The sequence below is a fragment of the Carcharodon carcharias genome, chromosome 5 (genome assembly GCF_017639515.1).
Source record: "Carcharodon carcharias isolate sCarCar2 chromosome 5, sCarCar2.pri, whole genome shotgun sequence".
Classification (NCBI taxonomy): Eukaryota; Metazoa; Chordata; class Chondrichthyes; order Lamniformes; family Lamnidae; genus Carcharodon; species Carcharodon carcharias.
The window spans coordinates 164295564-164322648 of NC_054471.1; the positions used below are offsets into that span (position 1 = coordinate 164295564).

Consider the following 27085-nt stretch of genomic DNA (forward strand, 5'->3'; position numbering starts at 1 on the left):
AAATCCTTGGAATCTGTTTTGGTCACATCTGTCATTTATTTTGGAGTGTGGTGTGGCTAACCACAGTGTGCTGGTTGGTTCACAGACCACATAGTTACCCTGAATATTAGAATATAAGACAGATATGGTAAGTTGTTTTACCTTTCCGAATTTGTATGTGTCAGGAAAGATATAGCTGGGGAAAAGGAATAGTGAATACTCGAATCATTTTCTTGCATTTCTTTGGAATCTTTCCAACCTTTTTGTTTAGTGTAATCTGGTTCATTTTTCTTGTTTCATAAATGTTTTACTCTTTGTGTTAAAAATTCATAAGCAGATTCCTGTGAATTTGTTCAGTAACTTACTCCTACCATTTGTAAAATAAATTGAAGTTAGGATCTATCAAACCAGGTTTCGCTCTGACTTGTCCAGTGTTAATGTCAGCTGGGATCGTAACAATGAACTTACTCCTATAATTTCCCCACATGTTTAGTGTGACAAAAAAATAACATTATCGTGGCACGTAAATGTTTAGAAACTTGTTCATTTATTGAACATGATCCAGCTTGATATATTGCACAACAGCTGAGGAAATGGATGTAGGCAGAAAGGATCAATTCATAATGTAGTTACCTGTGTTGCCAATTCTGTTTACTTGTGAATATCCATTGTTTCAAGACACAGTTACTAATGGACATTAATTGGATTGTCCCCACAGTATGCTTGGTAGAACAGCTTAACCTGATCCCAGAAAGAAGCCAAGCCATTCAAATCAAATTCAAACATCCTTGTCAGCTCTACTTGAGTTGGGAAAGTATATCTTGGGTTGGTTTGCTCCAAATTGACAGCCTTTCTGAAGCCATCAGAGATAGAGGTAAGTCAACAGTGAACCACCATTTAAGATGGATTAGAGAAAATGCCTGAGATAAATGGAAGTCTGTTCACTCTTAGCATTAATTTTTATACTATGTGATTGTATCATCAAGAGAGGCTATTAATATCTTAAAGATTTGAAGATCGAATAATATAATTCCTTTTTCTAGTGAATAACTAGGTTTTAAAGTTTGTGAGAAATGAAGGTTATTCTTTTCAATATTTTGGGGGAATATTGTGTTATTCTGTAAATAATGCTATATGTGTGTGTGTAAATGATTTAATTAAGCTGGAGGAAGATTATTAGAAGACACTGGGGGGCTTAAAACATGAAAGGATAGAGGTGTTAGGTTTGACGTATAAGCGATTAGATCTAACATTTGCATTTTTAGATAAATTGAGAGCTTGTTTGAATATCAAAAGGGAGTCAGATGTTCAAAGGAACATGTTTACATCTTGCAGGAGTTCCATAGATAAATAGAAGAGAGTATATTACACTTTATTGACCCAAAAGCAAAGACGAGGTAGAAACATGAAAGATTTTATATTTGGAAGGAATTATGTTTCAAAGAGGTGTGAGAACAATGGAACCTGAGATGAAAGTGGGGGAGGAAGATATTTTAGAGTTACTGTGGAAAGTTTAAGGTAGCTGGAGCTGAGAGTTATTAGCTGTTTTGTAAGACTAATTTTTAACTGTTCATCTGTAATCACGTGTGCTTAAGTTTCCTTTTATTCTTGTTAATAAAATGTTTACTTTTAATTTTTAAAATCCCAAAAGTGCTACAGGACTGCTTGCTGCTGAGATCAGTATGTCATCTTCTTGTTTTCAGAAGACCAAAAAAAGGGAATGACCCATAAGCCAAGTTTTCTTCTGGGATTTTGTTTGCATAGCAATTAACATTGGCTGTGGTCATAACAGGTTCATAAATCTTTAAAAATTCTACGTAGTCAAATGAGAGAACTTTGATGCTCTAACACTGGGCAATGGATGATGCATGACAATTATTTTAACATTGTTACTTATTGAGTTGGAATTACCTAAAACTCAAGCAAAATATGTAGGAACTACTGATTGAGGTTGTTGGGTATATAATTAATTTTCATAATGTTAAAATGGATTTGTTTCCAGTATTCCACGACACTCCATCATGCCAAATATTTATGTGGAACTGTGATTGACTATTTTATAATTTTTTAAAAATGCTAATGACCATCTTGCTAATTCTAAGTTATAGAATAACCAACCAACATGTCATAGAGTCATTATAGCACAGAAGGAGGCCATTCGGCCCCTCAAGGTCATGCCGGTCCACTAGAGCAATCCAGTCAGCCTCGTTCCCTTGCTGCATTCCTGTTCCCCTGCAAGTTTATTCCTTCAAGTACCCATTGTTATGACTGGTCCCCAGACAAGGTTCCCCCAATTGTTGTGATCCAGATGAGGTACCCCAAATTGTTATGCTGCAGTAAGGAGAGATGAACTGGCTCCCCTTCTTTATTTAACCCTATCGGTTGGTTGCAACAAGGTTAATTTGAAAAGAATCCCTTCCCTCATGTATATGTTTTCCCAGTCCAAAGGTATATATGTTTAAAAAGAGCCAATTTAACCAGGCTTTCTTGAATCAAAGCATGAGAAAAAAATAATAAAAATGCAACACATATGCACACAGATTAGAAGTGAGTCCAGAAATAAAAGTTTAAAAAGATGTATGCGCATCAGCCTTTTGGCTTGCCCTTGAGGAGTAGGTGGTGAAGTTAAGTTGGGTGATTCCAGTAAAGCTGACTTTGGCAGTTGAGCAGTGGGTTTGGAAATTCTTGGTTCTACAGGTTAGCGGAAAGGACTTGTCCTGTTTCCTTTTCAACTGTGGCTTAGCTGACTTGTGGCTTGCCTCCAGGAATCAGAGAGAGAGAGGACTTCTTTTACCTGCGAATGCGGGGATGCCTAGTTGATGTTCTTCAGCTGTGACCTTCACAGTACACCAGATCTGGAATACCAAAACTAGCACACAGGCCAGGGTTGTAGTTGGCTTTTAGCTCCTTTTTTTGTGTATGCGTGGAATGGAAAAACAAACATGCCTTTCGCCCACAAATTGCTTTCTTTCAACTCACGTTATGTCCACAGTCTGGGATATAACTCAACAGGAGATGGTTTCTGCCAAGATGGTAATTGGCCTCTATTATCTCCTCAACCCCAGAAGATTGTGCTGCAACTTGTGTAAACTTTCAAAGCCCAATGTGTTTGCATACTGACTGTACTAACTGTATTGTTCAGCCAAATCAGTGGTGTAAACCCTTTAGTATCTGGAATTTTTAGATCGTTAACAAATTTCTAGTTGTCAAGTAACAAAACTGGTGGGGCAAAATTTTTTTGGAAAGAGCCAGATCCAGTTGCAATGAATTTGTAGCTGAGGAGCATTGAACATTAATCTGACTGTGCCAAGCTATTTGTTATGTCAGCCATTTTGAATGCATGTAGATTGATATATCTAAATGTCAGGTCAGATGATGTGCAATATTCTGGTAACAATATTCAGCAATTCTTCGGAGGTGTAATGCACCAGTTAGCACCTACAAAATCTGCCAGTGGTGCCTATAGTCTCTTCAGGGATGTAAAAGAAAAGCACCCAGGAAGGTGATTAGGTATTTGTTCCTCTTAATGACTTTCCTTCCCCCATTTTCCCCTTTGCCCCTCTCTCTCCCCGCACAGCACCACCACACCCCAAAGGAAGGAAATTAGAAGGCATATCAACATGGGACATTGTTGCATGTTGATCAGCAAGTAATATGGCATTGTAGTCACCTTGTGTCATTCCTTGGTTGAAAACCCAAGTCATAAAAGGGAAGATTTTTTGTTTAACAAGGCAAATTTGGAGGAATTGTTGTAATCCAATTAGACTTACAGGTGTGCAGCATGACAGTTGAATTGGCAAAAAGTAATATTTCCAGTAAAATGTTACCGAGAAAAACAATTTCAAATATGTTAGTCAGTCTCAAGATACCACAGTTGGACTCAGCTCATGATACAAATGTTAATTGCCTGGATTTTATGGTTGTAATGACAGCAAAACTGTCAGTGTTTACTGTCAATACAATAGTGAAACGGACAGTAATTTCTGACATCCACAGTTAAATGTAGAAATCCGGAGGTTGCTGTCGGAGATTCCCCCAGTCCTCCTCAGGGTGTGTTGTTCAGCTCCTGGAGATGGCAATTTTTAGAGTCACCTGAGTTGACATGAGCATCCCCGTTTTACGCTTATTTGGTTGTAACTCCCTTTACCCTGCCCCCACGAAGCAAGGTCTGTCTTGTTCAATATGCTGTAATTGGGTTTTTAATGGTATATTAAGTCATCACTACTGTTGAACCAACTATCTGACCCTGAAAAATTAATTTCATGTTTGTGGAACGTCAAATTTCTCAATTGTGATGAAAATAATTCATAGGTTTTTAATTTTGTTTTCCATATTTCAGTTTCTACCTTAATTCCATATGTAATTCTCAATCTTTGATTTTCTGTCTGTAAACAATTAAAAACAAAGGATAATCAGTGCATTTTACTTCCTGGTTTGCTGTCTGTGCACACTCTTGAGTGTGATTGGCTGTTGTTAGTGGATGCCGGTGATCTCCTACAGTTGGCATCAGAATCAAATTTAATGTCAGGAAAGGTGAAATCCAAAGCACAGAGATTACCTGTCTTCGGGGGCAGTTTTCATCAAGGTCCGTGGCAAGTGTCTTTATTTTGCCACTGACCACAAAACCTGGGCCACTGTATTTGTATTTGTTTGCAGAATGTGTTGAATGTAACTTGCTCATAACGTTGCAGCAGAATTTTATGGACAGTTACTAAATTTATGAATTTTGGTTGCAGGAAAAGATGGAAAATCTTCAACTGGGCTCTGAGGTTACTGATACCATAACATTCAACATTGGTGAGGAGATTAATAATGAAGAGAATGTGAACACAGTGCTGCAAGAATCTCAAACTCAGCAGCAGCAATTGCTTTTTGGAACAGAAAACATTGACCTAGGTGCAGATGAATTCATTTCTGAGACTACAGATAAAATATCTGATACGTGTCCAATGAATCTCATGGATAAACTTAATGATCAGATGATGGAGAGTGTAATAATATCTGATTCGCCTAGTAATAGTGAGGGTGATGCAGGAGATCTAGCAATCCTGCATGACTGTGAAGAGGCTTTAGAGATTGGGTGTGGTGATGTCCAGGCAGTTGATTCCAAGAATAAGGATTATAAAGAGACTTCTTCTGAAGACAGTGAACCTACAGATTCTGTAGTACACGATAATGATGAGAGGACTCTAACACAAGATGTGATGTCTGTCCCACAAAATCTGGAACTAGCAGTCGGGTCAGAAGAAGAGCATCAAGTAACAAATGAGAGTCTTGAAAATGGGTCAAAAGGCCAGGTTGATTCAGAATTTCAGGAGAAGCAGACCCTGATACCAGTTACCACTCAATTATCCAAGGATGACCATCTGCCTGTGTGCACCATTTTCAGCCAGGACAATCAGTCTAAGGCCCAGGTTCATACTCCTTTGAAAGCAGATGGTTATGAACCTCAGATGGTGAAATCTCCTAGCTTTGGGACAATTATTGACACTCCTAGTAAGCCTGCATTATTTGGGGTTCACCCTAGTCCTAGTCTAAGCAAATTTTTCACAGATGATGCCAGTTCAAGTTCATCAGCAGCAGAATTTTTTGACTCCTTTACATCAACCTCTTTCATTTCTGTTAGTAATCCAAATGCTAGTGCTTCAGTACCTGATAGATTGTCATCACTTTCTTCCACGGGGATAGCCAGTCCACATAATGGCACAAACCAATCTTTTATCATAGGAAATGATGTCACACCTTCATCAGCATCATCTACTGAAATATCTTTGTCACCTAAACCCTTTTCCCAGCTCCAAGCAGCATTTGCAGGAAGCGATGATCCCTTTGCAACAGCATTGAACATGAGCGAGATAGACAGGCGGTATGATGCTTGGCTTCCATCTGAGGAGACTAGGAAGATTCTCATTTCTGTAGCTACTCAGCAGTACAGCGCAGTATTTATAGAAAAGGAGAAGTTGACCATGCCAGGCCTGAAGTTCGACAATGTGCAAGTAAGTCAGTTTTTGTTTGTGTTAAAAATTAATTTTACCACATTTGTGACATCAGAATCTGTTCCAGACACATTTCACTGGGCAAAAAATGTGTTTCTTTGAAGGGAGATGCTATGCTGTGCACATGAAAAATTCTAAAAGGCAGCTAACCTGCTGTTTTGTTTTTTTCCACTTAAGCTTGATAACATCTTTGTTATTTTCAGATTGGGTTAGTTACTTAAATCTTCATACGTATTATTGTCTTTGTCTCCTTCCAATTAACTGCAACTTGGGTAGCATAAAGTAAACTGTGAGGCTTTATTGCATTTCTGATAAATTATCTCTCCATAGGTGCATTGAGCCCTGCCAGGCCCTGAGCAGAGGATGCAAATCACCTTTGTAAAACACTTAAAATTAGGACTTTGTTCATTAGGGCAGAGGTGGTTGAGAAGTAAAATTGTTAGTTTAAAATTATGAAGGGATGGGACAAAGTTGATAGAAGTTCTGAAGATGAGTCATACTTGACTCAAAGCATTAACTCTGTTTCTCTATCCACAGGCACTGCCAAATCTGCTGAGTTTTTCCAGCACTTTCTATTTTTTATTTGTAGATAGAAAAAGATTGTTTCCAGTGATCGAGGGATCTAGAAAAAGGGAACATAGATGTAGGCGATTTAGGCTAGAGAACAGAAGAAACTTTTTTTTTTAAACGCAAGGGGATATGAGGTTGTGGAATGCAGTACCAGAGTTAGTGATTGAAGCAGAGACCATGTCAACATTTAAGATTGATTAGAGGTGGTTGATAGACAAGAGATAAGGTATATGGGAACAGAAAGGACATATGATATTAGGACTACTTGTTTTGTTTTGACTGAAGAGCTGATTTTCTTCCTGTAATTCTGTGTAATTAGTTCTTTCTTGAGATATGTAAGCTGTTCCTTTTTACTGTTCGGCTCACTAACTTGGAACAAAGATTTGGAGGTATGCTTAAGTTCTAAGTTATTAAGATCTGTGATGTGGACAAGAGTGCAGGTTAAAGAGGGCAATTAACAGCAGTGAAATGAGGAATTCCTTATTGAGAAAAGAATGATACCACCACATCTAGTGGAGGAAATTACATAATTAGGGAAAAGCATCTTGATTTGAGTCATAGCTCAAGTGGTACATTGTACTTCAGGGTTTGGGACATAAGTTGTGGAAGGAGAGAATGATGAGACTGGCAAATTATTATCTTAAAGCTGCTTTGGATCATGAATGCAAGATGAGCAGAAAGATGGAAAGCTTGAAGTATTGTAATATACTGTTAATGAGAAATGTTAACATCCATTAGTTGAATGAGCAGATGAGGGACAACTGAAAGGCAGGAATGGAAATATTAATTTGCAGGTGGTCAGCGAATGTTTGCCTTATGCGATGGCTACAGTGGTGCATTGGATTTGCTGTTCAGTAATCTACCAGAACTGATGAATAGTCTGAAGCTTTATGAATATGTTGGATATAACAGTTGTTATATTGTTAGACTGAATTTGATATTAGCTGAGGCCAGAAATAACATGTACTGCTATAATACTTTGGGACTTTAGAATTGCAGATTTTGCACCTAGAAGAGGCTTGAGAGCTAAAGAACAACAACTTGCATTTATATAGCATTCTTAATATAGATGATGTCCCAAGATGCGTTTGGAGGTGGGAGGGCAGATTACCTGATAAAAGAATGGATGCCAAAGGGAAGTTAGGAGACTGAATTGAACGCACAGATAAAAACATGTTTTGAGGAGGTTTTTTTATAATGGTGGAGAAAGAAGAGTTTAGAGTGGAAGTACCCTAGAGGTGTCAGGACAAGTAGCTAAGGGTTTCTATCAACAGTGGGGCAAAGGGAGAGCAGGATGCACAAAAGGCAAAAGTCAGAGGACAGAAGGTTGTGGAAGAGGAGGCTGTTTTGGTAGGAGGGTAGGATGGGACCACAGAGGTATTTAAATTCAGAGCAACAGGAGGAACCCCCCCAAAAAAAACAACTAAATTAAGAGCAGAAGGGAGACAACAAACATTTCTATTTAAGGATAAATTGGATTTAAAAACTATTGCAGATGACCAGGATAGGGTGGTAGCATTGAACAGATTCTTCATCAGTTTTGTACAGGAGACAATTCCCAGCCTGTTTAAGTGGGGTTAAGCGATTCAGAACACACAAAGAAGTTATGAAAGAGTGTGTTACAGAGAACTTGCAAAAGTTTAAGTTTGGAGCTCATAAATTGGGGGCAGTGTTGGGGTTGGTGGAGCACAAGTTTAATAATTGTAGTTTAACTGCCCTAATCCATATGGAAAACAACTGGAGCACATAATGTAGAAAGCTATGAATTTATAAAGGGTACATACTTATAGTGAGTAGTCAGCATGGTGCTAGAAAGTAATAATTCTGCTGGAATTGTTTTTTGAGGTAAATATGCCAGTGGATGAGAGTAATCTGGAAAATGCAGTTTCCTTGGATTTTTGAGGGTTTTTGAGGTTTCTTGTGACAGTAAGGAAGATTACAGCACTTGGAATATAGGATTGAGAACGATGTAAAACACAAGGATGGTAACAAATGGAAATTACTCTGAGGAGGAACTAGCCAGAGATTTACCAAAGGAAAATTATAAGGCCCCAGTCTTCACAGCCAAGTGATAGAAGGTATCATTGTCAGTGCTTTCAAATGGCACTTCCTCAGCAGTAGCCCAATTGCCAATACTCAATTTGAGTTCTGCCAGGGCCACACTGCTCCAGACCTCATCACAGCCTTGATCCAAACACGGACAAAAGAACTGAATCCCAGAGGTGAGATGAGATGACTGCATTGACATCAAGACAATGTGTGACTGAGTGTGACCTTAAGGAGCCCTAGCAGAATTGAAGTCAGTGGAATCAGGAAAAAAACTGTCTACTGGTTTGGTCATACTTAAAACAAAGGAAAATGGTTGTAGTTGTTATAGGCTAAACAACTCAGTCCCAGGACATCACTGCCTGAGTTCCTCTGGTTGTGTCCTAGGCCCTAACCACCTTCCCCCAACTAAAGATCAGAAGTGGGAATGTTTGCTGATGATTGCATAATGCTCAAACCCTTTGCAACTACTCAGATACTGAAGCAGCCTCTGTCTGCATGTAGCAAGGCTTGGGCTGATAAGCGGCAAGGGGACATTCGCACCACGCAAGTGTCAGGCAATGACCATCTCCAACAAGAGAAATTCTAATCATCTCTACTTGACATTCAACAGTATTACTATTCTCCACTATCAACATCCTGGGGTTTACCCTGAACTGGATTACCCTGAACTGGACCAGCTACAGGAGCAGGTCAGAGGTTGACAATTCAGGGACAAGTAACTCATCACCTGACTCCCCAAAGCCTGTCCACCGTCTACAAGGTACATGCCAGGAACGTAATGGAATACTCTCTTCTTGGCTGGACGAGTGTAGCTCCAACAACACTGAAGAAGCTCAACACTATCCAGAACAAAGCAGTCCGCTGGATGGGCACACCATCCATCACCTTAGACATTCACTCCACCCAACACAGATGCACAGTGGCAGCAGTGTGTACCATTTACAAGAAGCACTGCAGCAACTCACCAAGAATCCTTCGACAGTGCCTTCCAAACCCGCAACCTCTACCAATTAGAAGGACAAGGGCAACAGATGCATGGGATCACCACCACCTACAAGCTCCCCTCCAAGCGATGCACCTTCCTAACTTGGAACCATATCACCATTCCTTCACTCTTGCTGGTCAAAATGCTGGAACATGCTTCCTAACAGCACTGTTGGTGTATCTGCACCAGTTGGAGCATAGCAGTTCAAGAAAGTGGCTCACAACCTCGAGTGCAATCTGCTCACATCCCATGAGTGAACAAAAAGGAATATTACAGAGAATCACACGTTAATTTTCAGAAACAATATAGTTTATTGGGGAGGGATAATTGAATTAACATATGGATGCAATTTGTTATCCATTTTGAAGTCATATATTCTGTCCTTATCTGTATACATTACTTTGGCTTTATATTTAAATAGCAAAGCATATGGCAATTTGGGAACCGGAGAGTGTTTTCCAACAGTTGAGGCTTAGGAGATGCAAATCTGAAATACTGTGCCACCACTGGCAGGCGGATACGTTTACATGGATAGTTTGTCTTAGAAATATGGGCATGCAATTTATAATGAAGTTGACAAGAAATGGAGGCAGTATTAGATTTTTTTCTAATATAGCTGTTCTTACAGTTCATATGAGGATTATTCTTATACATTTCCTACATTATCTGTAACTGCTCGATTTTCAACATGGATAGAAATTAGTCAAAATCAAATTTTAAAAAGTTAATTTGCTACATTTGCAACATTATGTGCAATTTAAAGCTTCAGGACAGAATGGAAGATCGCTTTTCAAAAGCAGCTTCATCTGCATAAATGACTCATTAATCAAACTGTGTGGATGTGCTCTGATCCTTTCAGGGTGATGCCGTCAGGGAAGTAATGCTGCGGTTTTTGGGCGAGCAGGCTGCAATGAAGAGACAAGCTTTGACTGCAAATGCTGTGGAGCAGTCCTTTGTGGGACTCAAGCAATTAATAGTAAGTAAAGGGTCCTCCATTTACAATTTTATCATATGGATGTAAGGAAACACTTTTTTTCTTTAAATATTCTACATTGACATTGCCATGGATGTTTTGTTACCTGTGTGTAGGTTGGGGGGGGAGTTCTCATTGACAAGCAACAATGTTTGTTTGTTCTTTTTGGCTTATCTGTTCAGTAAATTTAAGGGACTTTTGTGTTAGGAGAACATATCATTGAATGCTGTTTGATTTGACCTCCACATTTACCAGAAAGTTAAACTGCTGGCATCTTGCCTTCCCCACCCCCCCCGCCTCTCCTAAAGAAAAGCTATTCTTGACCCCAGCACCCATAACACTCAAATCACCAATAGAATACCAAGACTTAAAGAATTAAATTAGGAGCTTAGGTTAAATAAACGTGGCTTATATTCTGTTGGGTTCAGATCTAATTGAGATTTTTAAAATGATAAAGGGACTGCATTGGGTAGGTTCAGAGAAACGATTTCCTTTGGCGACGGAATCCAGAAAAAGGGGACACACTCTTAAAATTAGAATTGGATACTACAGAATCTGGCTACTTGATGCATCATGCCTGTGCGTGGTCTTTGAAAAAGCTGTCTAATTATCTCACTTCTCTGCTCTTTCCCTGAAGCCATGCAAACATTTCCTTTTCAAGTGTATATATTTATACATATCTAATTCCCTTTTGAAAGTTGCTATTGAATCTGCTTCTACCACACTTTTTCTGTTTTAGTTTAATCTCAATTGCTTTAGTCACCCAGGCACCTGTAGCTTTGGATACCTTTCCTTTCTTCCTCATCGCACTGTGTTTAGTTTAACTATTGCCCCTTTCATGACCTTCCATTTACCTTTCAATCCTAGTTTGCAATTGACCTGAGCCAGATCCCTTTTTAACTTGCTAAAATCAATTTTCTTCCATTTGAGCATCTTTACCTTGTCCTTTTTCAGAACCACGTTAAACATAATGTTGTTGTGATCCTTGTTTCCCAGATGCTCTCCCGCTGAAACAAAGTTTTCTTGCCCCATGCCATTCTCCAGGACTAGATTCAGCACTGCTCCATTCTTGTTGGGCTGGAAACATACTAATCAAGAAAGTTCTCTGCAACACATTTAAAGAATTCATTCCTTCCTTCCTTCCTTCCCCCCCCCCAACACAACTACTCCTTGCCTTTGCACTTTTTATCTTGGTCTGTGTAAGGTCAGTTGATGGCCTCCATTATCACTACCCTATTGTTCTTGCAGCCTTCTGAAATTTGCATGCAAAAAGCATTAGGGTTTATTTCTAGAGGGATAGAATTAAAAAGAGAGCAGTTAGGCTAAAATTGGTTAGGACACCCTTGTAGTGTACAGTTCTGGTCACATAAAAAGCATATTTAGGTACTGAGAGGGTGCAAAAGAGATTTACAAGCATGATACCAGAAATGTCATTTCATACTTGGCAGGAATGGTTGAACATACTGTGCCTCTTTTGAAAAGGGAAGGCTGAAGAGTGGCCTTATAGAGGTCTTTAAAATTTTGAAGGGTTTCGATAGATTGGACCCTGGCATTGTGTTTCTAAGCAAACGTCAATATAAATAGTCACCGAGAAATCAAATAGGGAATTTGGAAGTAACTCCTTTACCCAGAGCGTGGTGAAAATGCAGAACATGCTACCACAGGGATTGGTTTAGGCAAATAGTATGGATGCATTTAAGGGGAAGCAAGATAAATATGAGAGAGAAAGGCTAGGATTAAGCTGATAGTTAGATGAGGAAGTAGGGGAGGCTTGAGTGGAGAACAAATCGACATAGGCTCGTTAGGCCCAATGATCTGTTTCAGGGCTGTGTATTCTATGTAATTCATGGTAAATAGTTTGATGTACAGATGATCCATGATCTAATGGAGTGGCAGAAAAGATGCAAGGAGCTATATTACCTACTCCTGTTCCTATTTTCCTGCTTGACAGCATGCACTTTAATACTTTTGTTGCTTTTATCCATAGTTGATGTATATTCAAGAAAAAGTAATAGATGTTATATTACAGGAACCCTCAATATCTAGCAACTGCTGTAGAACCATTTTAAACTATTGACGGTGATTTTCTTCCTGTAGGTGTTTATTGTTATAGCTGTTCTGCCAGTGAAACATTGTTTAGACATTTCAACAAAGGTTACAGATGAAGTTTCCGGAATTAGAAACTAATTAAAATTAACATTCAAATGTTGCACCATGGAATTGCAGGTTTTGCCCCTGATCTTAATGAGGTTGTTGGGGTAGAAGTGGCAATTGGAAATAAAATTCCCCAGCAAGAAGAAAATTCAGCTTTGTATTATGCATTTTGGTAGAAAGAATACTCTTTGGAAATAAGAGTCTAAAAGGGATTTAGGTACTAAGAAATTGAGGGATACAGATATTGTCATCGTTGGTTATTGAAGATGGCCATTTCTTGATATGTAGAGTCATCTGTTGTGCGTCCTAACCTGGCTGTGGAGCTCAATTGCAGACCTTCATGGCTTTCCATGGCTGAATTGACTGATTTTGTTAGGACTGCCCGGCCTTACCTTATCTATTGTCCTTTGCTGCTGCTTTTCTGTTCGAAGGAAGCAACTGCTTGATCACTCCCCAGGTAGTTTTTTCTTGTGTGTTTTTCTCCAAGTCCATGGTAGACTTGCCACCTTTCTTCAGGTTCACTTTCAAGGAACCCTTGAACCTTAATCTTGGCCTACCTCACAGGCAGTATCCAAGTTTAAGTTGTGAATACCGTACATGACCACCTTAGGGATTTTGGCATCAGTCAAATATACTACATGTCCACTCCATCTGAGCTGTCGCTGACACATTCTTCAGGGCAATGCCTTAACCAATCAGGGTCAAGCCACCTGGTTTAAATATCAAACAATGCTTGGCAGTGAACTGTCAGTCACCATCAGTGGTGCATTCTCCATGACAATGCCACTTGCCAACCAATCAGCACTGTCTTCACACACAGTAAAAATTGTTTTTCCCCCTTATATTGGTATTCTTGCAAGTATCCTGCTGAGTGCAAGACGAAAAGCTAAGACATGTCTCTTTTTTTCAGCAATACTCATGTTCTGTACTACCAAACAACTAAAAGTGGTGAGGCAGTTTAATAAGGTCATTTAAAAATAACAAACAAGGTACTAAGGTTCATTTCTAGCAGGAAAGAATTGAAAAGCAGTTAAGTTATGTGAGACTTGTTTAGAACCTTACTAAGATAGCTATTGATAAATCAATAGCGATTTCAGGAGAAACTTCTTTACCTAACTTAGAAGCCAATCGTATAGATGCACTTCAGCGGTAATGGATAAACACGTGAAGTAGGAAGGGTTGGAAGGTTATGCTGTTTGGGTTAGATGAGAGAGTTGGGAGAAAACTTGTTTGAAGCATAAACTCTGGCATAGACCAGTTGGACCGAACGGCCTGTTTCATATTCTATAAGGTCTTTGTAAATCTCCTTATGCTCAGAAGGTCATAATCAGTGATGATTAAGTCGTTTTTGTTGGTGTATTCATTGAAGATAAACTTCAATTCACAATATTTCTTTCTGTGAATCTAATAATGGGGTGATCTTGGGCCATAACATCATAGCCTCTGAGCTGGAATGAAAAGACAAGATAAACCAAGTGGTTTGATCAGCAATCTGCTAGAAAGGCAGCTAAAGATAGTCGTCCATTGTACTTAACTTGATAACTTCTGCAGCAACTTTTACTTAAGATTTACAATATTTGTGAGCTGTACAGGTGGAGTCTTGAGAAACTAAGAGATACAGAAGAAGTTACCAAGAAACTGGTGACTTCAATGTGTTTTCTTCCCCCGGAAGTGGCATTGTTCCCTGTACTTGGGAGGGAAAAGAAGAGTCTCTGAACTAAATGTATTACTTTGAACTGTCCTGGTTCAAGCATGTTATTGAATCGATTTGACAGTGATTCTCAGTATAAGTCACTTTTTTTGGTTTTTCTTTTGAAATGGGTTTTCAATTTTGCATATTTGGCCTGGTGAGCTGGGGTATTTTTGGATTTGCTACACAGGTAGATTAGTTGCACTTTCCTTTATAGGTACCCTATTGATGAACTCCAACTAGATAACTAGGGCATCATAAATACGTTAGATTCAGCCTGTTTCCTCTTGGAAGGTATTTTGGATCATTCTGCATGTAGGCATAGGTAAGATGCAGATATTATTGCACGAAGAACAATCTGAATAACACAGTTGCAGAAGAAAATTGTTCTAATTTAGAGTTATTACAATTAGGCCTTCATTAGCTGACAGTATTATAGATTGTGTAACATTTTGTTTTGTAAGCAACCAAATCATAAACTGTTTAAAAAGTTAATATTGCAGTTTTCAAGTGAAAATACCTCCTCTTTTTCCATGTTATTTTTGCTAAGCATTGATTGTGTGAATAGTTGAAAAAGGGTGTGCTTAATATAGGATACAAAATGTATGTGGAATTGTTTTTGTGCAGGTAAACCTCTGTGCTCCTCAGTGTGTGAAGGGGTGTGAGCTGCAGTGAAAAAATGCAGCATGATGCCATAGAGACCTAGAAAGTCTCAACTGTTAAGCCATGTTCTATTTCACATTCACTGATCTCCAGTTAACATCACTGTGGGGTGCTATAATTGACCTCTATGTCATAAAAAACATAGAAAAATAGAAGGAGTAGGTTATTCAGCCCCTCGCACCTGCTCCGCCATTTAATATGACCATGGCTATCCGTTATCTCCCCATATCCCTTGATGCCTTTAGAGTCTAGAAAACCATTTCCTCCTTAAATATATTCAGTGTATTGGCCTCCAAGACCCTCTGTGGTAGAGAATTCCACAGGTTAATCACCCACTGAGTGAAGAAGTTTCTCCTCATCTCAGTCCTAAATGACCTACCCCATATCATGAGATTGTGCCCCCTTGTTCTAGACCGCAAGCCAGAGGAAACATCAAACCTGCATCCAGTCTGTCCATGTGTTAAAGGGAGAATAAAATCAGCCAGTGTATTTACTCGCACTAACTGCAGCAGTTCATGCTAGCAATGCTGATGAGCATGTTTCTTCAGTTGTGCCTCCCAAACCAGTGACATCTATCACCAGTGACATCTCCAGGAGCATGGAACACCATCATCTCCATGTTCTTAGTCAAGTCACACCCCTTCCTGACTTAGACATAACTTGCCATTCCTTCATTACTGGGTCAAAATTCTGGAACTGCCAAATAGCACAGTGGGACTACCTTCACCACATGGACTACAGTGGTTCAGGAAAAGGACTCAGTACCACCTTCTCAAGCGCAACTAAAGATAAGTGCTAGATGTTGGCATTGCCAGTGACAGCCATATCCTGAGAATGAATTCAAAAAGCATTGAGTGAGGACAGGTTTATTGCATTAAAGCATTGATTGCCATTCTGATCAAAGCCTGCTGCTGCCATTCAGGCTCATCCGTTAAGAATAATCACGTGGACAAAAACTATCATTCTCTGAGTCACCTTTGAGTGGGAGGGATAGTTAGAGAATTGAAAGGAACAATAAAAGAATCTTAATGTTAAGAAATATAACCCATTTTTACTTTTGATTCAAAAAAGAGTGGGGTGAGTGTAAAGAATTCATTTTAAACAAAGAGCGGGGAGATCTCATTTAAAAAGAGTGGGGAGAGCAGCTGATTGGTGAGTTGGCTTGGTGAATATTTCTAGCCTTTAAAGTAAAATTAAGATCTATAGTTTGTGTTTAGGTCTCTAGTCTTTATTTTCTCTTAAAAATAACTTGTTAAGTATCGGATCGATACTGGTATAAAAAATTTAATTACGAAAAGTGTAAACAACGGGACACTAGAGTAAGTAATAAATTAAATAAAATAAGTTAACGATGGCAGCACAGATGATGTGTTCCTGCTGCAGCATGTGGGATCTGCTGGACACCAAGATGATCCAGAGCGAACATATCTGTAGTAAGTGTTTGCAGCTTGAGGAACCTGCAGATCTGAGTTGAGGAGCTGGAGTCCGAGCTGCAGAAATTGTGCCACATCAGGGAAGAGGAAGTTACCTGGGCACTTTGCTCCAGGAGGCAGTCACAACCCTCAGATTAGGTAATTCAAATTTGGTCTGTGATCAGGGACAGGAGGGTGTGACTGCAGATAAGGAAGGTATGGGGACCCAGGGGTAGCCCCTGTAATTGTCCAACAGTTAGGAGGTTCTTGCAAGCTGTGTAGATGAGAACAAGGGCTGAAGGGAGGATGTGCCAACTGACCACGTCCCCATAGTACAGGGAGCCGTTCAAGGAATAGGAGGAAATAGGAATGTGGTAGTGGTAGGGGACAGAATAATTAGGGGGATAGATACTGTTCTGTGCAGCTGTGAGCATGAGTCCCAAAGGCTGTGTTGCCTGCCCGGTGTCTGGGTTAAGGAAATGTCCTAGGGCTGGAGGGGAACTTGGAGTGGGAGGGGAGAGATCCAGTTGTTGTCGTCCACATTGGTACCAGCGAAATTGATACGACTAGAAAGGAGATTCTGCTGAAAGAATTTGAACAGTTGGGAACTAAATTAAAAAACAGAACCTCCAAGGTAATAATCTCGAGATTGCTATCTGAGCCACGGGCAAACTGGCATAGGGCAAATAAAGTCAAGGAGTTAAATGGGTGGCTCAGGGATTGGTGTGGGAGTAATGGGTTTCAGTTCATGACACCAATACTGGGATAGAAGGGAGTTGTTCCGATGGGACAGGCTTCACTTGAGCTGTGAATCGAAAAACTAGGGCTGTAAGTGGGCTTTAAACTAAATAGAGAGGGGGTTGTTCTGGAGAAAGGATACAAAGGCTTACAAAGCAAAAGGTAAAACAGCTTTGCTGGGCAACTATTTAGGCAATGATACCAGAGTGTCCAAACAAAAAAAAACAACAGGTAGGGTCAAAGGGGAAAACAATGTTAAAAAGACAAAATGAATGGCTCTTAAAAGCACATATTATTCGGAACAAAATAAATGAATTAACGACACAAATAGAGATTAATGGGTATGATCTTATAGCCATTACGGAGACATGGTTACAAGGAGATCAAAGCTGGGAACTAAATATTCAGGGGAATGTGAGTTTTCGAAAGGTTAGGCAGGAAAGAAAGGGTGATGGGGTAGCCTTGTGAGTACAAGATGGAATAAGTACAATAGCAAAAAATGATCTTGGATCAGAATATGTAGAGCCCATATAGGTGGAGGTAAGAAATAACAAGGGGAAGAAGACACTGCTGGGAATAGTCTATAGGCCCTCTAATAGTAGCTATGTTGTAGGACAGTGAATAAATCAGGAGATAATAAGGGCATGTAAAAAAGGCAGCACGTTAATCATGGGTGACTTTAATCTTCTTGTAGATTGGGAAAATCAAATTGGCAGAGGTAGCCATGAGCAAGAATTCATAAAGTGTATTCGGGATAGTTTCCTAGAACAATATGTTGTGGATCCAACTAGGGATCAGGCTATTTTGGATCTGGTAATATGTAATGAGGCAGGTTTAATAAATAATCTCAGTGAAAGATCCCCTAGAAAACAGCATAACATGGTAGAATTTAGCATTCAGTTTGAGAATGAGAAATTTGGGTCGGAAACAACTGTACTAAACTTAAATAAGGGTAATTACAAAGGAATGAGGGCAGAGTTGGCTGCAGCAGACTGGGAAAGAAGTTTAGCAGAAAAGACAGTTGATGAACAATGGCAGATGCTTAAGGAAATAGTTCATGACTCACAACAAAGATATCTCCCAGTGAGGAAGAAGGATTCTAGGAAGGAGATAAACCAACCAAGGAAGTTAAGGAGTGTATCAAATTGAAAGAAAAAACATACAATGTGGCAAAGATTAGTGGTAAGCCAGAGGATTGGGAAGGTTTTAAAAACCAACAGATGATTACCAAAAAAAAAAGAGGGAGAAAATAAACTTTGAGGGTAAACTAGCAAGTAATATAAAAACAGACAATAAGAGTTTCTTTAAATATATAAAAAGGAAGAGAGAGGCCAAAGTGAACATGGGCCCCTTATGGAATGAGGCTGCAGAAATAATAATGGGGAACCAGGAAATGGCAGAGTTGAATAAATACTTTGCATCAGTCTTTACGGTAGAAGACACAAATAGCATTCCAAAAGTACTAAAATAACCAAGCGAAAAGGAGGGGGGAGAAAACAAATACATTAACTATCACTAGAGGATAAGTACTAGGGAAACTGATGGGGCTAAAGGCCGATAAGTCCCCTGGACCGGATTGGTTGCAACCTAAGATATTAAAGGAAGTAGCTACAGAGATAGTGGATGCACTGGTCGTAATCGCCAAAAAATCCTTAGATTCTGGAAAAGTCCCAGAGGATTGGAAAACTGCCAATGTAACACCCTTATTCAAAAAGGGAGGGAGACAAAAAACAGATAACTATAGGCCAGTTAGCTTAACATCTGTCATTGGGAAAATGTTGGAGTCTATTATAAAGGATGTAACAGCAGAGCATTTAGAAGTGCATAATATAATCAAGCAGAGTCAGCATGACTTCATGAAGGGGAAATCATGCCTGACAAATTTATTAGAATTCTTTGAGGAGTTAACAAACAGGATAGATAAAGGGGAATCAGTAGATGTAATATATTTGGATTTCCAAAAGTTGTTCAATAAGGTATCGTACATAAGGCTACTTAATAAGATAAGAGCCCATGGTACTGGGGATAGTATATTAGCATGCATAGAGGATTGGCTAACTAATAGAGAAGACAAAGAGTTGGGATAACATTCACTGCTACAATATATGCACCTGCTTGAAATATCCTGAGCTATTGAGGAATTAGTGATACTTTCTTTCCATGCTAACAGAATACTAAGAACTGGAGAGCTGCCGTTGATCTCTGTGGCAGACTACTCACAGCACATGGTCAAGGCTATGGAAAAAGTGGTCAGCCAACTAACCACACTACAGATTCTGTGCAGGTAGGTTGGCCTGTTTGTGACTTTGATCAGGAGTTTTGAATGTTTTTGTTTCTGAGACCCTCTTCTGTTTAAAAAAAAGCTTCCGGCATTCCTGGAACACAATGCAAGTATTGTATATATGTTTTATACATAATATTTTATATATAATATATGTATACATATGTACAAATTATACAAATCAAAATGTGTTGTAGATCTGTTTTAGTTACAAATTGACTGCTATACTCCAATCTTGTCCCTTTGACTGAGATTCTCACGTTTTTCCATGGTCCAACTAACCAAAGATATCTCATGATTATCAATATACAAGTTCATTCTGAAGCATTTTTTAAAAATGCATGTAATGTACAAATATGGCACTGAACACAATACATTGGAGGGAGGGGGAAGAGTGAAGTCACAAGCACATGGGATGAAACTAAGGTGAAATCAAAAGCAGAAAGAAAACACGAATACAGAAAATGTTATCAAATGAATGAGTGCACTTAATCATGTCACTGGGGAAGTGAGAGACTATAAGCTGCAGCCTTTCACTTCCTCGCACCAGTTCCCAATGCTGGAATGCAGCATCCTATCCCTTAACCCTGTCTCCCATCAGAGTCTCCCCACACGCAACACACCCAAACACCAACTGCCACTAGTGAGGACTGGCTCCCTCGCTGGTGCTCTCTGTTCTCACCCCCACCACCACCACCACAACATCCTTGCCACCCTCCCCAGGCATGTGGTAATCCACCCTCCCCCCACCCCACCGCATGCTCCCCACCCTCTGCGCTCTCTTCCTCGTTGGTGCATGTGCATGCTCTCCCTACTCCATCCCTGGCGCAAGCGGCACACTCCATCTCCCTCCCCCCTCCTCCTGGGCACAAGCACGCACTCTTCCCCCTCTCTGTGGCATGAGTGGGGGCGGTAGTGTTTTGGAAGCCACTCCGCCATCCCCACCACCTCTGACAGGGATTGGAGCTTCTCCCTCTCCCCTCCGCCACACTCCTCTGATGTGGGAGGTGTGGTGTGCTGCCCACCCCATTCCCTAGCTACCCTCCACGCTTCTCCAAAAACCTGTGCAACCACACAGATACCCGTGCTCTAATCACTCTCATTTGATGTTAATTCTTGATTGGCAAGGTATCTCAACTAGCAGGTGTTCCATCTCTGATTCTGGCCTATTCTCATCTCACTTTTCTACCCCTTCTCTGATTATTTTTGGCAGACCATTGCATTAAATAACAGTGGTCTTTCTGAAGAGCAACACGTGCATCATGTATTGACCACCACTGTTGTTCATTTTGTCATTGGTTAACTCCACTTGGATATAAATACAGAATACTGAGACCCATATGAAATCCTCTATCAGCATCATTGATGGTTTCAGCATAAAAATAAATCAATGCAATGGATTTTATAAGTAAGGCAGTGGACTAGTTTTAAATTTGGACACCTCAAAAACTTAGGATGGTCCAACTTGTTTTTACTACAAACAAAATTTACTTCCGGTAACAATTTGGAACTGAGCCAGCTGGATTGAAAAAGAGTCTTGTGTTTTATTTGTGGTGCTGCTGGTTACAAGCATATGTAGAACAGAAAAATTCTGACAATTCAACATGGAAAGACAGGGTTTGTACAAGATTTTGTATCATGTACTTCCTTTGGCCTATCTTTAACGAACCAAGTAAATAACAAGAAAAATTGTCCTAACACCAAAATATCCATTTCAAAATGACGTAACAGGCAGGTAAAAAGGAATATATCTGGGATGACTCATAGTTACCCTTTCCACCCCCTTGTTCTTGCCAGTTTCTTGATAAATTAACAACTTTGGTTGTCCTATCTGTTCAAGGTTCATTGCAGTCATTAGACCATTCTCTCAGGTTCACCACACCATGACGCTTAAAGATTGCAGAGAAAGACTGATGCTGAAGCCCTGTGCCCAAGTTAGGTCAGAATCTGGAAGAGAAAAAGTGAACCAATGTGCTTGTATTGGCTTCTCATGACAACCCTATTGGCTGATTCAGAATGGAGGAAATTTGTGTTTCCTTTGCAATCCCTTTTCCATGAAAGAGTTGGAAAAGTTTCCTATATGGAGCATTGATAGTAAATGTTGATGGTTCTTTAATTGCCCATAGCTGAAAGTTGGGCATGCATTGTGGATGTCTTTATTTTCAGTAGCTGAAAAGAACATTTAAGTACATTTTTCACCCCTGTTTGCTTGCCAGTTTTCTCTCTTATCCACATCTTTAGCTGAAGGCATTTGCTGTTTCCAGGCAACAGTTCTATGGGTGCTGATCACTTTCCAGTACCTCACCCAAATGGTTGTTATTTTTGTTTGCCAACAACACACCACCAAAGGGCAATGCCAAGGTCATCACAGCCAAACCTCATGCCACATACTTCCAGGACAGTTGTTCAACAGCAGTCAAGATTGGAAATCCTGGTAAAATCCAGAAACACTGAGACCAGTTGTTTTGACCCTACTGTTATCCCAGCTGAGGTCAGCTGACTGACAGACTTGAGTCAACTACAGAATTTCTTCCGTGTATGGCTCAACAGGTCATCAGATTAAACCTGAGCCATGACAAAGTAATAAACACTTTTTAAAGTGGTACTGTGTGCGTATGTAAATATATACATTATATATTTTAAATTTTTAAGAAATTACCTTATTACAATCCAGACTTAATGACAATAATATGTTCATTATTACAGCTGTGGTTTGTGCGACTAGCCTTGTTGATGAAGCTGAGTTTGTTCCAAAATGCCGAAATGGAATTTGAGCCTTTCGGGAGTCTCGACCAGCCAGACCTGTACTACGAGTACTATCCTCATGTGTACCCAGGACGCAGAGGTTACTTTTTATTACATTCAAAGTTAATGCATTGTGCTCTGTTTATTGACACTGCAGTGGAGAAGATTGTTCATTACATCACAAATTTTGTTTTTCCCCTAATGAAGCAAAAGAGCTAATGTCAACTTTTCTTATTTCCATAGATTTTTTTTTAATATATTACATGTTTACTGTGTACTCTGGTAAACTTGGGAAGGAAACAAAGGAGGGTATATAGCAGTCTTGATTTAGGATGCTGATACACACTGGAAAAAGAGATTACGTATTTGAGAGTTAAAAGCCAGGATCTATTTGGGAAAAGTTAAGAATAGATGGAGCTATTAGCTATTACATTGTGGATGTATATCAAAGGCCTTAAAATAGTGGAAAGAAGATGGAGGAGCAAACTTGTAGGCAATTTTCATAAAAATTGCAAGAACAATATAGTAGTGATGATGGGGTGGATCTAGTTCTGGGGCATGAAGTTGGCAAAGTGGAAGATAATTTGGTGGGACAGCATTTGAGAATCAGTGATCACAATATAATTAGGTTTAGAATAGTTATGGGAAAATGTAAGGAAAAACCATATGAAAATACTCAACTGATCGGGAGCAAATTTCAGTGAGTTGAAAAGGAATCAGGTACTGGTGAATTGGAATCAAAGATTGGTGCATAAAAACAGTAAATGAGTCATGGGGAGGCCTAGAAGGGGAGAGAATGTTCAGCTAAACACAGTCTCATGTGGAGGAAAGGGAAATGGAAAAACATAGGTTACCAATGGGCTTGTTAAAGGATTTCATAAAGGTAAATCATGTTTGACCAACTTGTTTGTCTTCTATGATGAAGACAGCAAAGTGGAGTTGAGGTAGAAGATCAGCCATGATTTTATGGCATGACAGAGCAGGATTGAGGGGTCATATGCTTATCTTTATTCCTATTTCTTAGGAAGTAACGGAGACAGTCAGTGAGGGTAGTGCGGTTGATGTGCAGATGGACTGTCAAAAAGCATTTGACAAAGAACCACATTGTAAGACTTGTTAGCAGTATTAAAGCCCATGGAATTAAAGGGGCAGTAGCAGAATGGACACAAAATTGGCTAAGGAACTGAAAACAAAGAGTATTGATGAACAGTTGTATTTCAGACTGGAAGAAGTATACAGCAATGTCTCCCATGGGTCGCTGTAAGGATCACTACTCTTTTTGATGCATACTAACGACCTGGACAAATTAATATGACAAGTAGCAGGCTTAAGGAGAATGGTAGTAGACTTGAAGATGACATAAACTGGTGAAATGGACAGGGGTTGGAGGCCAGAGTGAGCACTAGGGGAGCAGCAGCATGAGGGGACCAAAGCATGTCTCTGGCCCCTACTCACTTGCTTATTTTTGACCATGGCACCCTTTGCAGTTACCATTCGTAAGGCCAAAAAATGAGGTGCTGTTCCTCAAGCTTCCATTGAACTCCATTAAAAAAAAGTAGGAGACTTAAAGTTAGAGCAGGAGTGGAGCAGAGAATTAAAATGTCAAGGCCATTTGTTCAGACTTGCAGTGTTCAGTAAAGCAATCACCTAACCTACATTTGCAATCCCCAGTATAGGGGAAAGCACATTGTAAGTAGTATACTAAACTGAAAGTACGATTGGTCACTTTTATTTGGAAGGAGTGTTTGAGTGGCCTGGGTGTTGGAGGTGAAAGGGCAGTTGTTGTATCTTCTGCATTTGCACAGAAAGGTGTCGTGGGAAGAGGAGCGGGTGCTGGTAACAATGGAAGCATGGAGCAGGGTGTTAAAGAGAGAACGACCCCTTTGGAATGCTGGTGGGAAGGGGAAGTTGTTTGGTGGGAAAATCATGCTGGAGGATAATTTGTTGAATGTAAAGGCTGGTGTGGTGGAAGGTGAGAATGTAGGAAACCCTGGGAGACTTCTTGGAGGGAATGAAAAGAGTAAGAGCAGAGGTGCAGGAAATGCGACTGACTTGGCCATGGGCCTTATTGACTCTAGTTTCTTAGCACAGCATATTCTGGAACCAACCAGACAGCAGGCTGTACTAGACCTGGTATTAAACAACGAGATAGGATTAATTGATAACCTGCTGGTGAAGGCACCCCTAAGTAGCGATCATCATATGGTTGAACTTTACAGTTATTTTTAAGGTGAAATCAGTATGTTCAAGGCTAGTATTTTAATCTCAAGTAAGGGCAATTAGGAGGGCATGAAAGTAGAGCTAGCGAAGGTGAACTGGCAAATGAGGTTAAGGGATATGTCATTAGAAGTTCAGTGGCAGACATTTAAAGGGATATTTCAGAATATATACATTCCAATGAGAAAGAAAAATTCCAAGGGGAGGGCCCACCATCCATGGTTAACTAAAAAAAGTTAAAGACAGTATCAAACTTAAAGAAAAAGCATATAATTATGCAAAGACGGGTGGCAGGTCAGAAGGTTGGAAAGAATATAAAGAACAGCAAAGAATGACAAAAAGATTAATAAGGAGAGAAAAATAGAATATGAGAGAAAACTAGCTAGTAATATGAAGACGGATAGCAAGAGTTTTTATAGGTAATTAAATAAGAAAAGAGTTGACAAAGTGAGCGTTGGCCCTATAGAGAATGTGTCTGGGGAATTGATAATGGAAAGTAGGGAGATGGGGGATGAATTAACCAGGTATTTTGCTTTGGTCTTCACTATAGGGGACATAAGTAACATCCCGGAAATAGCTGTAAATCAGGAAATGGAAGGGAGGGAGGAACTCAAGAAAATTACAATCACCAGGGAAGTGGTATTGAGCAAATTGTTGGGGCTGTGGGCTGACAAATCTCCAGGTCCAGAGGGACTTCACCCTAAGGCCTTGAAAGAAATGGCTAGTGAGATACTTGATGCACTGGTTTTAATTTTCTAAAATTCCCTAGATTCGGGAAGGTTCCATTATATTGGAAAATAGCAAATATAACTCCTTTATTTAAAACGGGAGGGTGACAGAAAGCAGGAAACTATAGGCCAGTTAGCTTAACATCTGTCATAGGGAAAATGTTAGAAGCTATTATTGAAGATGTTACAGCAGGGCACCAAATTAAAGGCAATCAGGCACAGTCAACATGGTTTTGTAAAAGGGAAATCATGTTAACCAATTTATTGGAGTTCTTTGAAGGAGTCACATGTGCTATTGATAAAGGGAAACCGGTGGATGTACTATACTTAGATTTCCAGAAGGCATTTGATAAAGTGCCACATCAAAGGTTATTGCAGAAAATAAAAGTTCATGGTGTAGGGGGTGACAATTAGGTACAGATAGAAGATTGGTTAGCTAATAGGAAGCAGAAAGTTGGCATAAATGGGTCTTTTTCTGGTTGGCAAGATGTGACGAGTGGTGTGCCACAGGGATCAGTGCTGGGGCCTCAACTTTTTACCATTTATATAAATGTCTTGGATGAAGGGACTGAAGGAATGGTAGCTAAATTTGCTAACGACGCAAAGGTAGGTAGGAAAGTAAATTGTGAAGAGGACATGAGACTACAAAATGACACAGGTTAAGTGAGTGGGCAAAGATCTAGCAAATGGAGTATAATGTGGTCAAATGTGAAATCGTCCATTTTGGCTGGAAGCATAAAAAGAATATTATTTAAATGGTGAGAGATTGCAAAGTTCTGAGATGCAGAAGAATCTGCATGTCCTAGTGCATGAATCACAAAAGATTAGTATGCAGGTACAGTAGGTAATGAGTTAATCGAATGTTATCATTTATTGTGAGGGGAATTGATTACAAAAGTAGGGAGGCTATGTTTCAGTTGTACAGGGCATTGGTGAGACCACATCTGGAGTATTGTGTACAGTACTGGTCTCCTTATTTAAAGAAAGATGTAAATGTGTTCGAAGCAGTTCAGAAAAGGTTTACTGGACTAATACCAGGAATGGGCGGGTTGTCTTATGAGGAAGGTTGGACAGGTTAGGCTTGTATCCACTGGAATTTAGAAGAGTAAGAGGTGACGTAATTGAAACCTTTAAGATCCTGAAGGGTCTTGACAGGGTGGATGTGGAGAGGATTTTTCCTCTTGTTAGAGAATCTAGAACTAGGGGTCACTGTTTAAAATTAAGAGGTCACTCATTTAAGAAGGATGAGGAGAAATTTTTTCTGAGGGTTGAGTCTTTGGAACTCCCTTCCTCAAAAGGCGGTGGAAGCAGCGTCTTTGAATATTTTTAAGGCAGAGCTAGATTGATTCTTGATTAACAAGGGGGTGAAGGGTTATCGGGGGTAGGATTGTAGGATTGAGGTTACATTCAAATCAGACATGATCGTATTGAATGGCGAAGTAGGCTTGAGAGGCCGAGTGGCCTGCTGCTCCTAATTCGTATGTTCATAGTAAAGAAGAATTGTTGATGCAGGAAAAAGGAAGACATGTTGTGAGGCCTGGTATGGAAAGCGGCGTCATCTGAACAGATGTGTTGTAGACTAAGAAACTAGGAGAATGCAATCCTTGAATGGAGCTGGGTGAGAGGAAGTGTAATCAAGGTCACTGTCAAGGGCAGTGCACTTAGAATAGATATTGATTGGCAGCCTGTTCCTAGAAAGGAAGGTGGAGAGGTTGAGGAAGAGAAAAGAGTCAGAATTGGACCATGTGAAGGCAAGGGAGGGGTAGAAATAGAAGGCAAAATTTCAATGTTTCAATTTGGGCCCCAGAGCAGGAAGTGGCATGGAAGTGTACTGGAAAAGTGGGATTTGGGAATGAACCTGAATAGGACTGGACGAAAGAATGTTCTATGTATCCAACACAAAGG

General features: G+C 39.8%; 1 protein-coding gene across 2 annotated transcripts in view; it reads left to right on the forward strand.

Annotated features, from left to right (window-relative positions):
* trappc12 (trafficking protein particle complex subunit 12) overlaps nucleotides 1-27085 on the forward strand; it is a 75020-nt gene that overhangs the window by 3950 nt on the left and 43985 nt on the right. The window contains exons 2-6 of one of the 2 annotated variants that reach the window (XM_041188507.1): nucleotides 698-853; nucleotides 4716-5975; nucleotides 10439-10555; nucleotides 19380-19493; nucleotides 22197-22335. In XM_041188507.1, the coding sequence (XP_041044441.1) occupies nucleotides 4722-5975; nucleotides 10439-10555; nucleotides 19380-19493; nucleotides 22197-22335 (1624 nt within the window). In that variant the 5' untranslated portion in view covers nucleotides 698-853; nucleotides 4716-4721. The remainder of the gene's footprint in view (nucleotides 1-697; nucleotides 854-4715; nucleotides 5976-10438; nucleotides 10556-19379; nucleotides 19494-22196; nucleotides 22336-27085) is intronic. The other variant, XM_041188508.1, reaches the window with a different exon arrangement.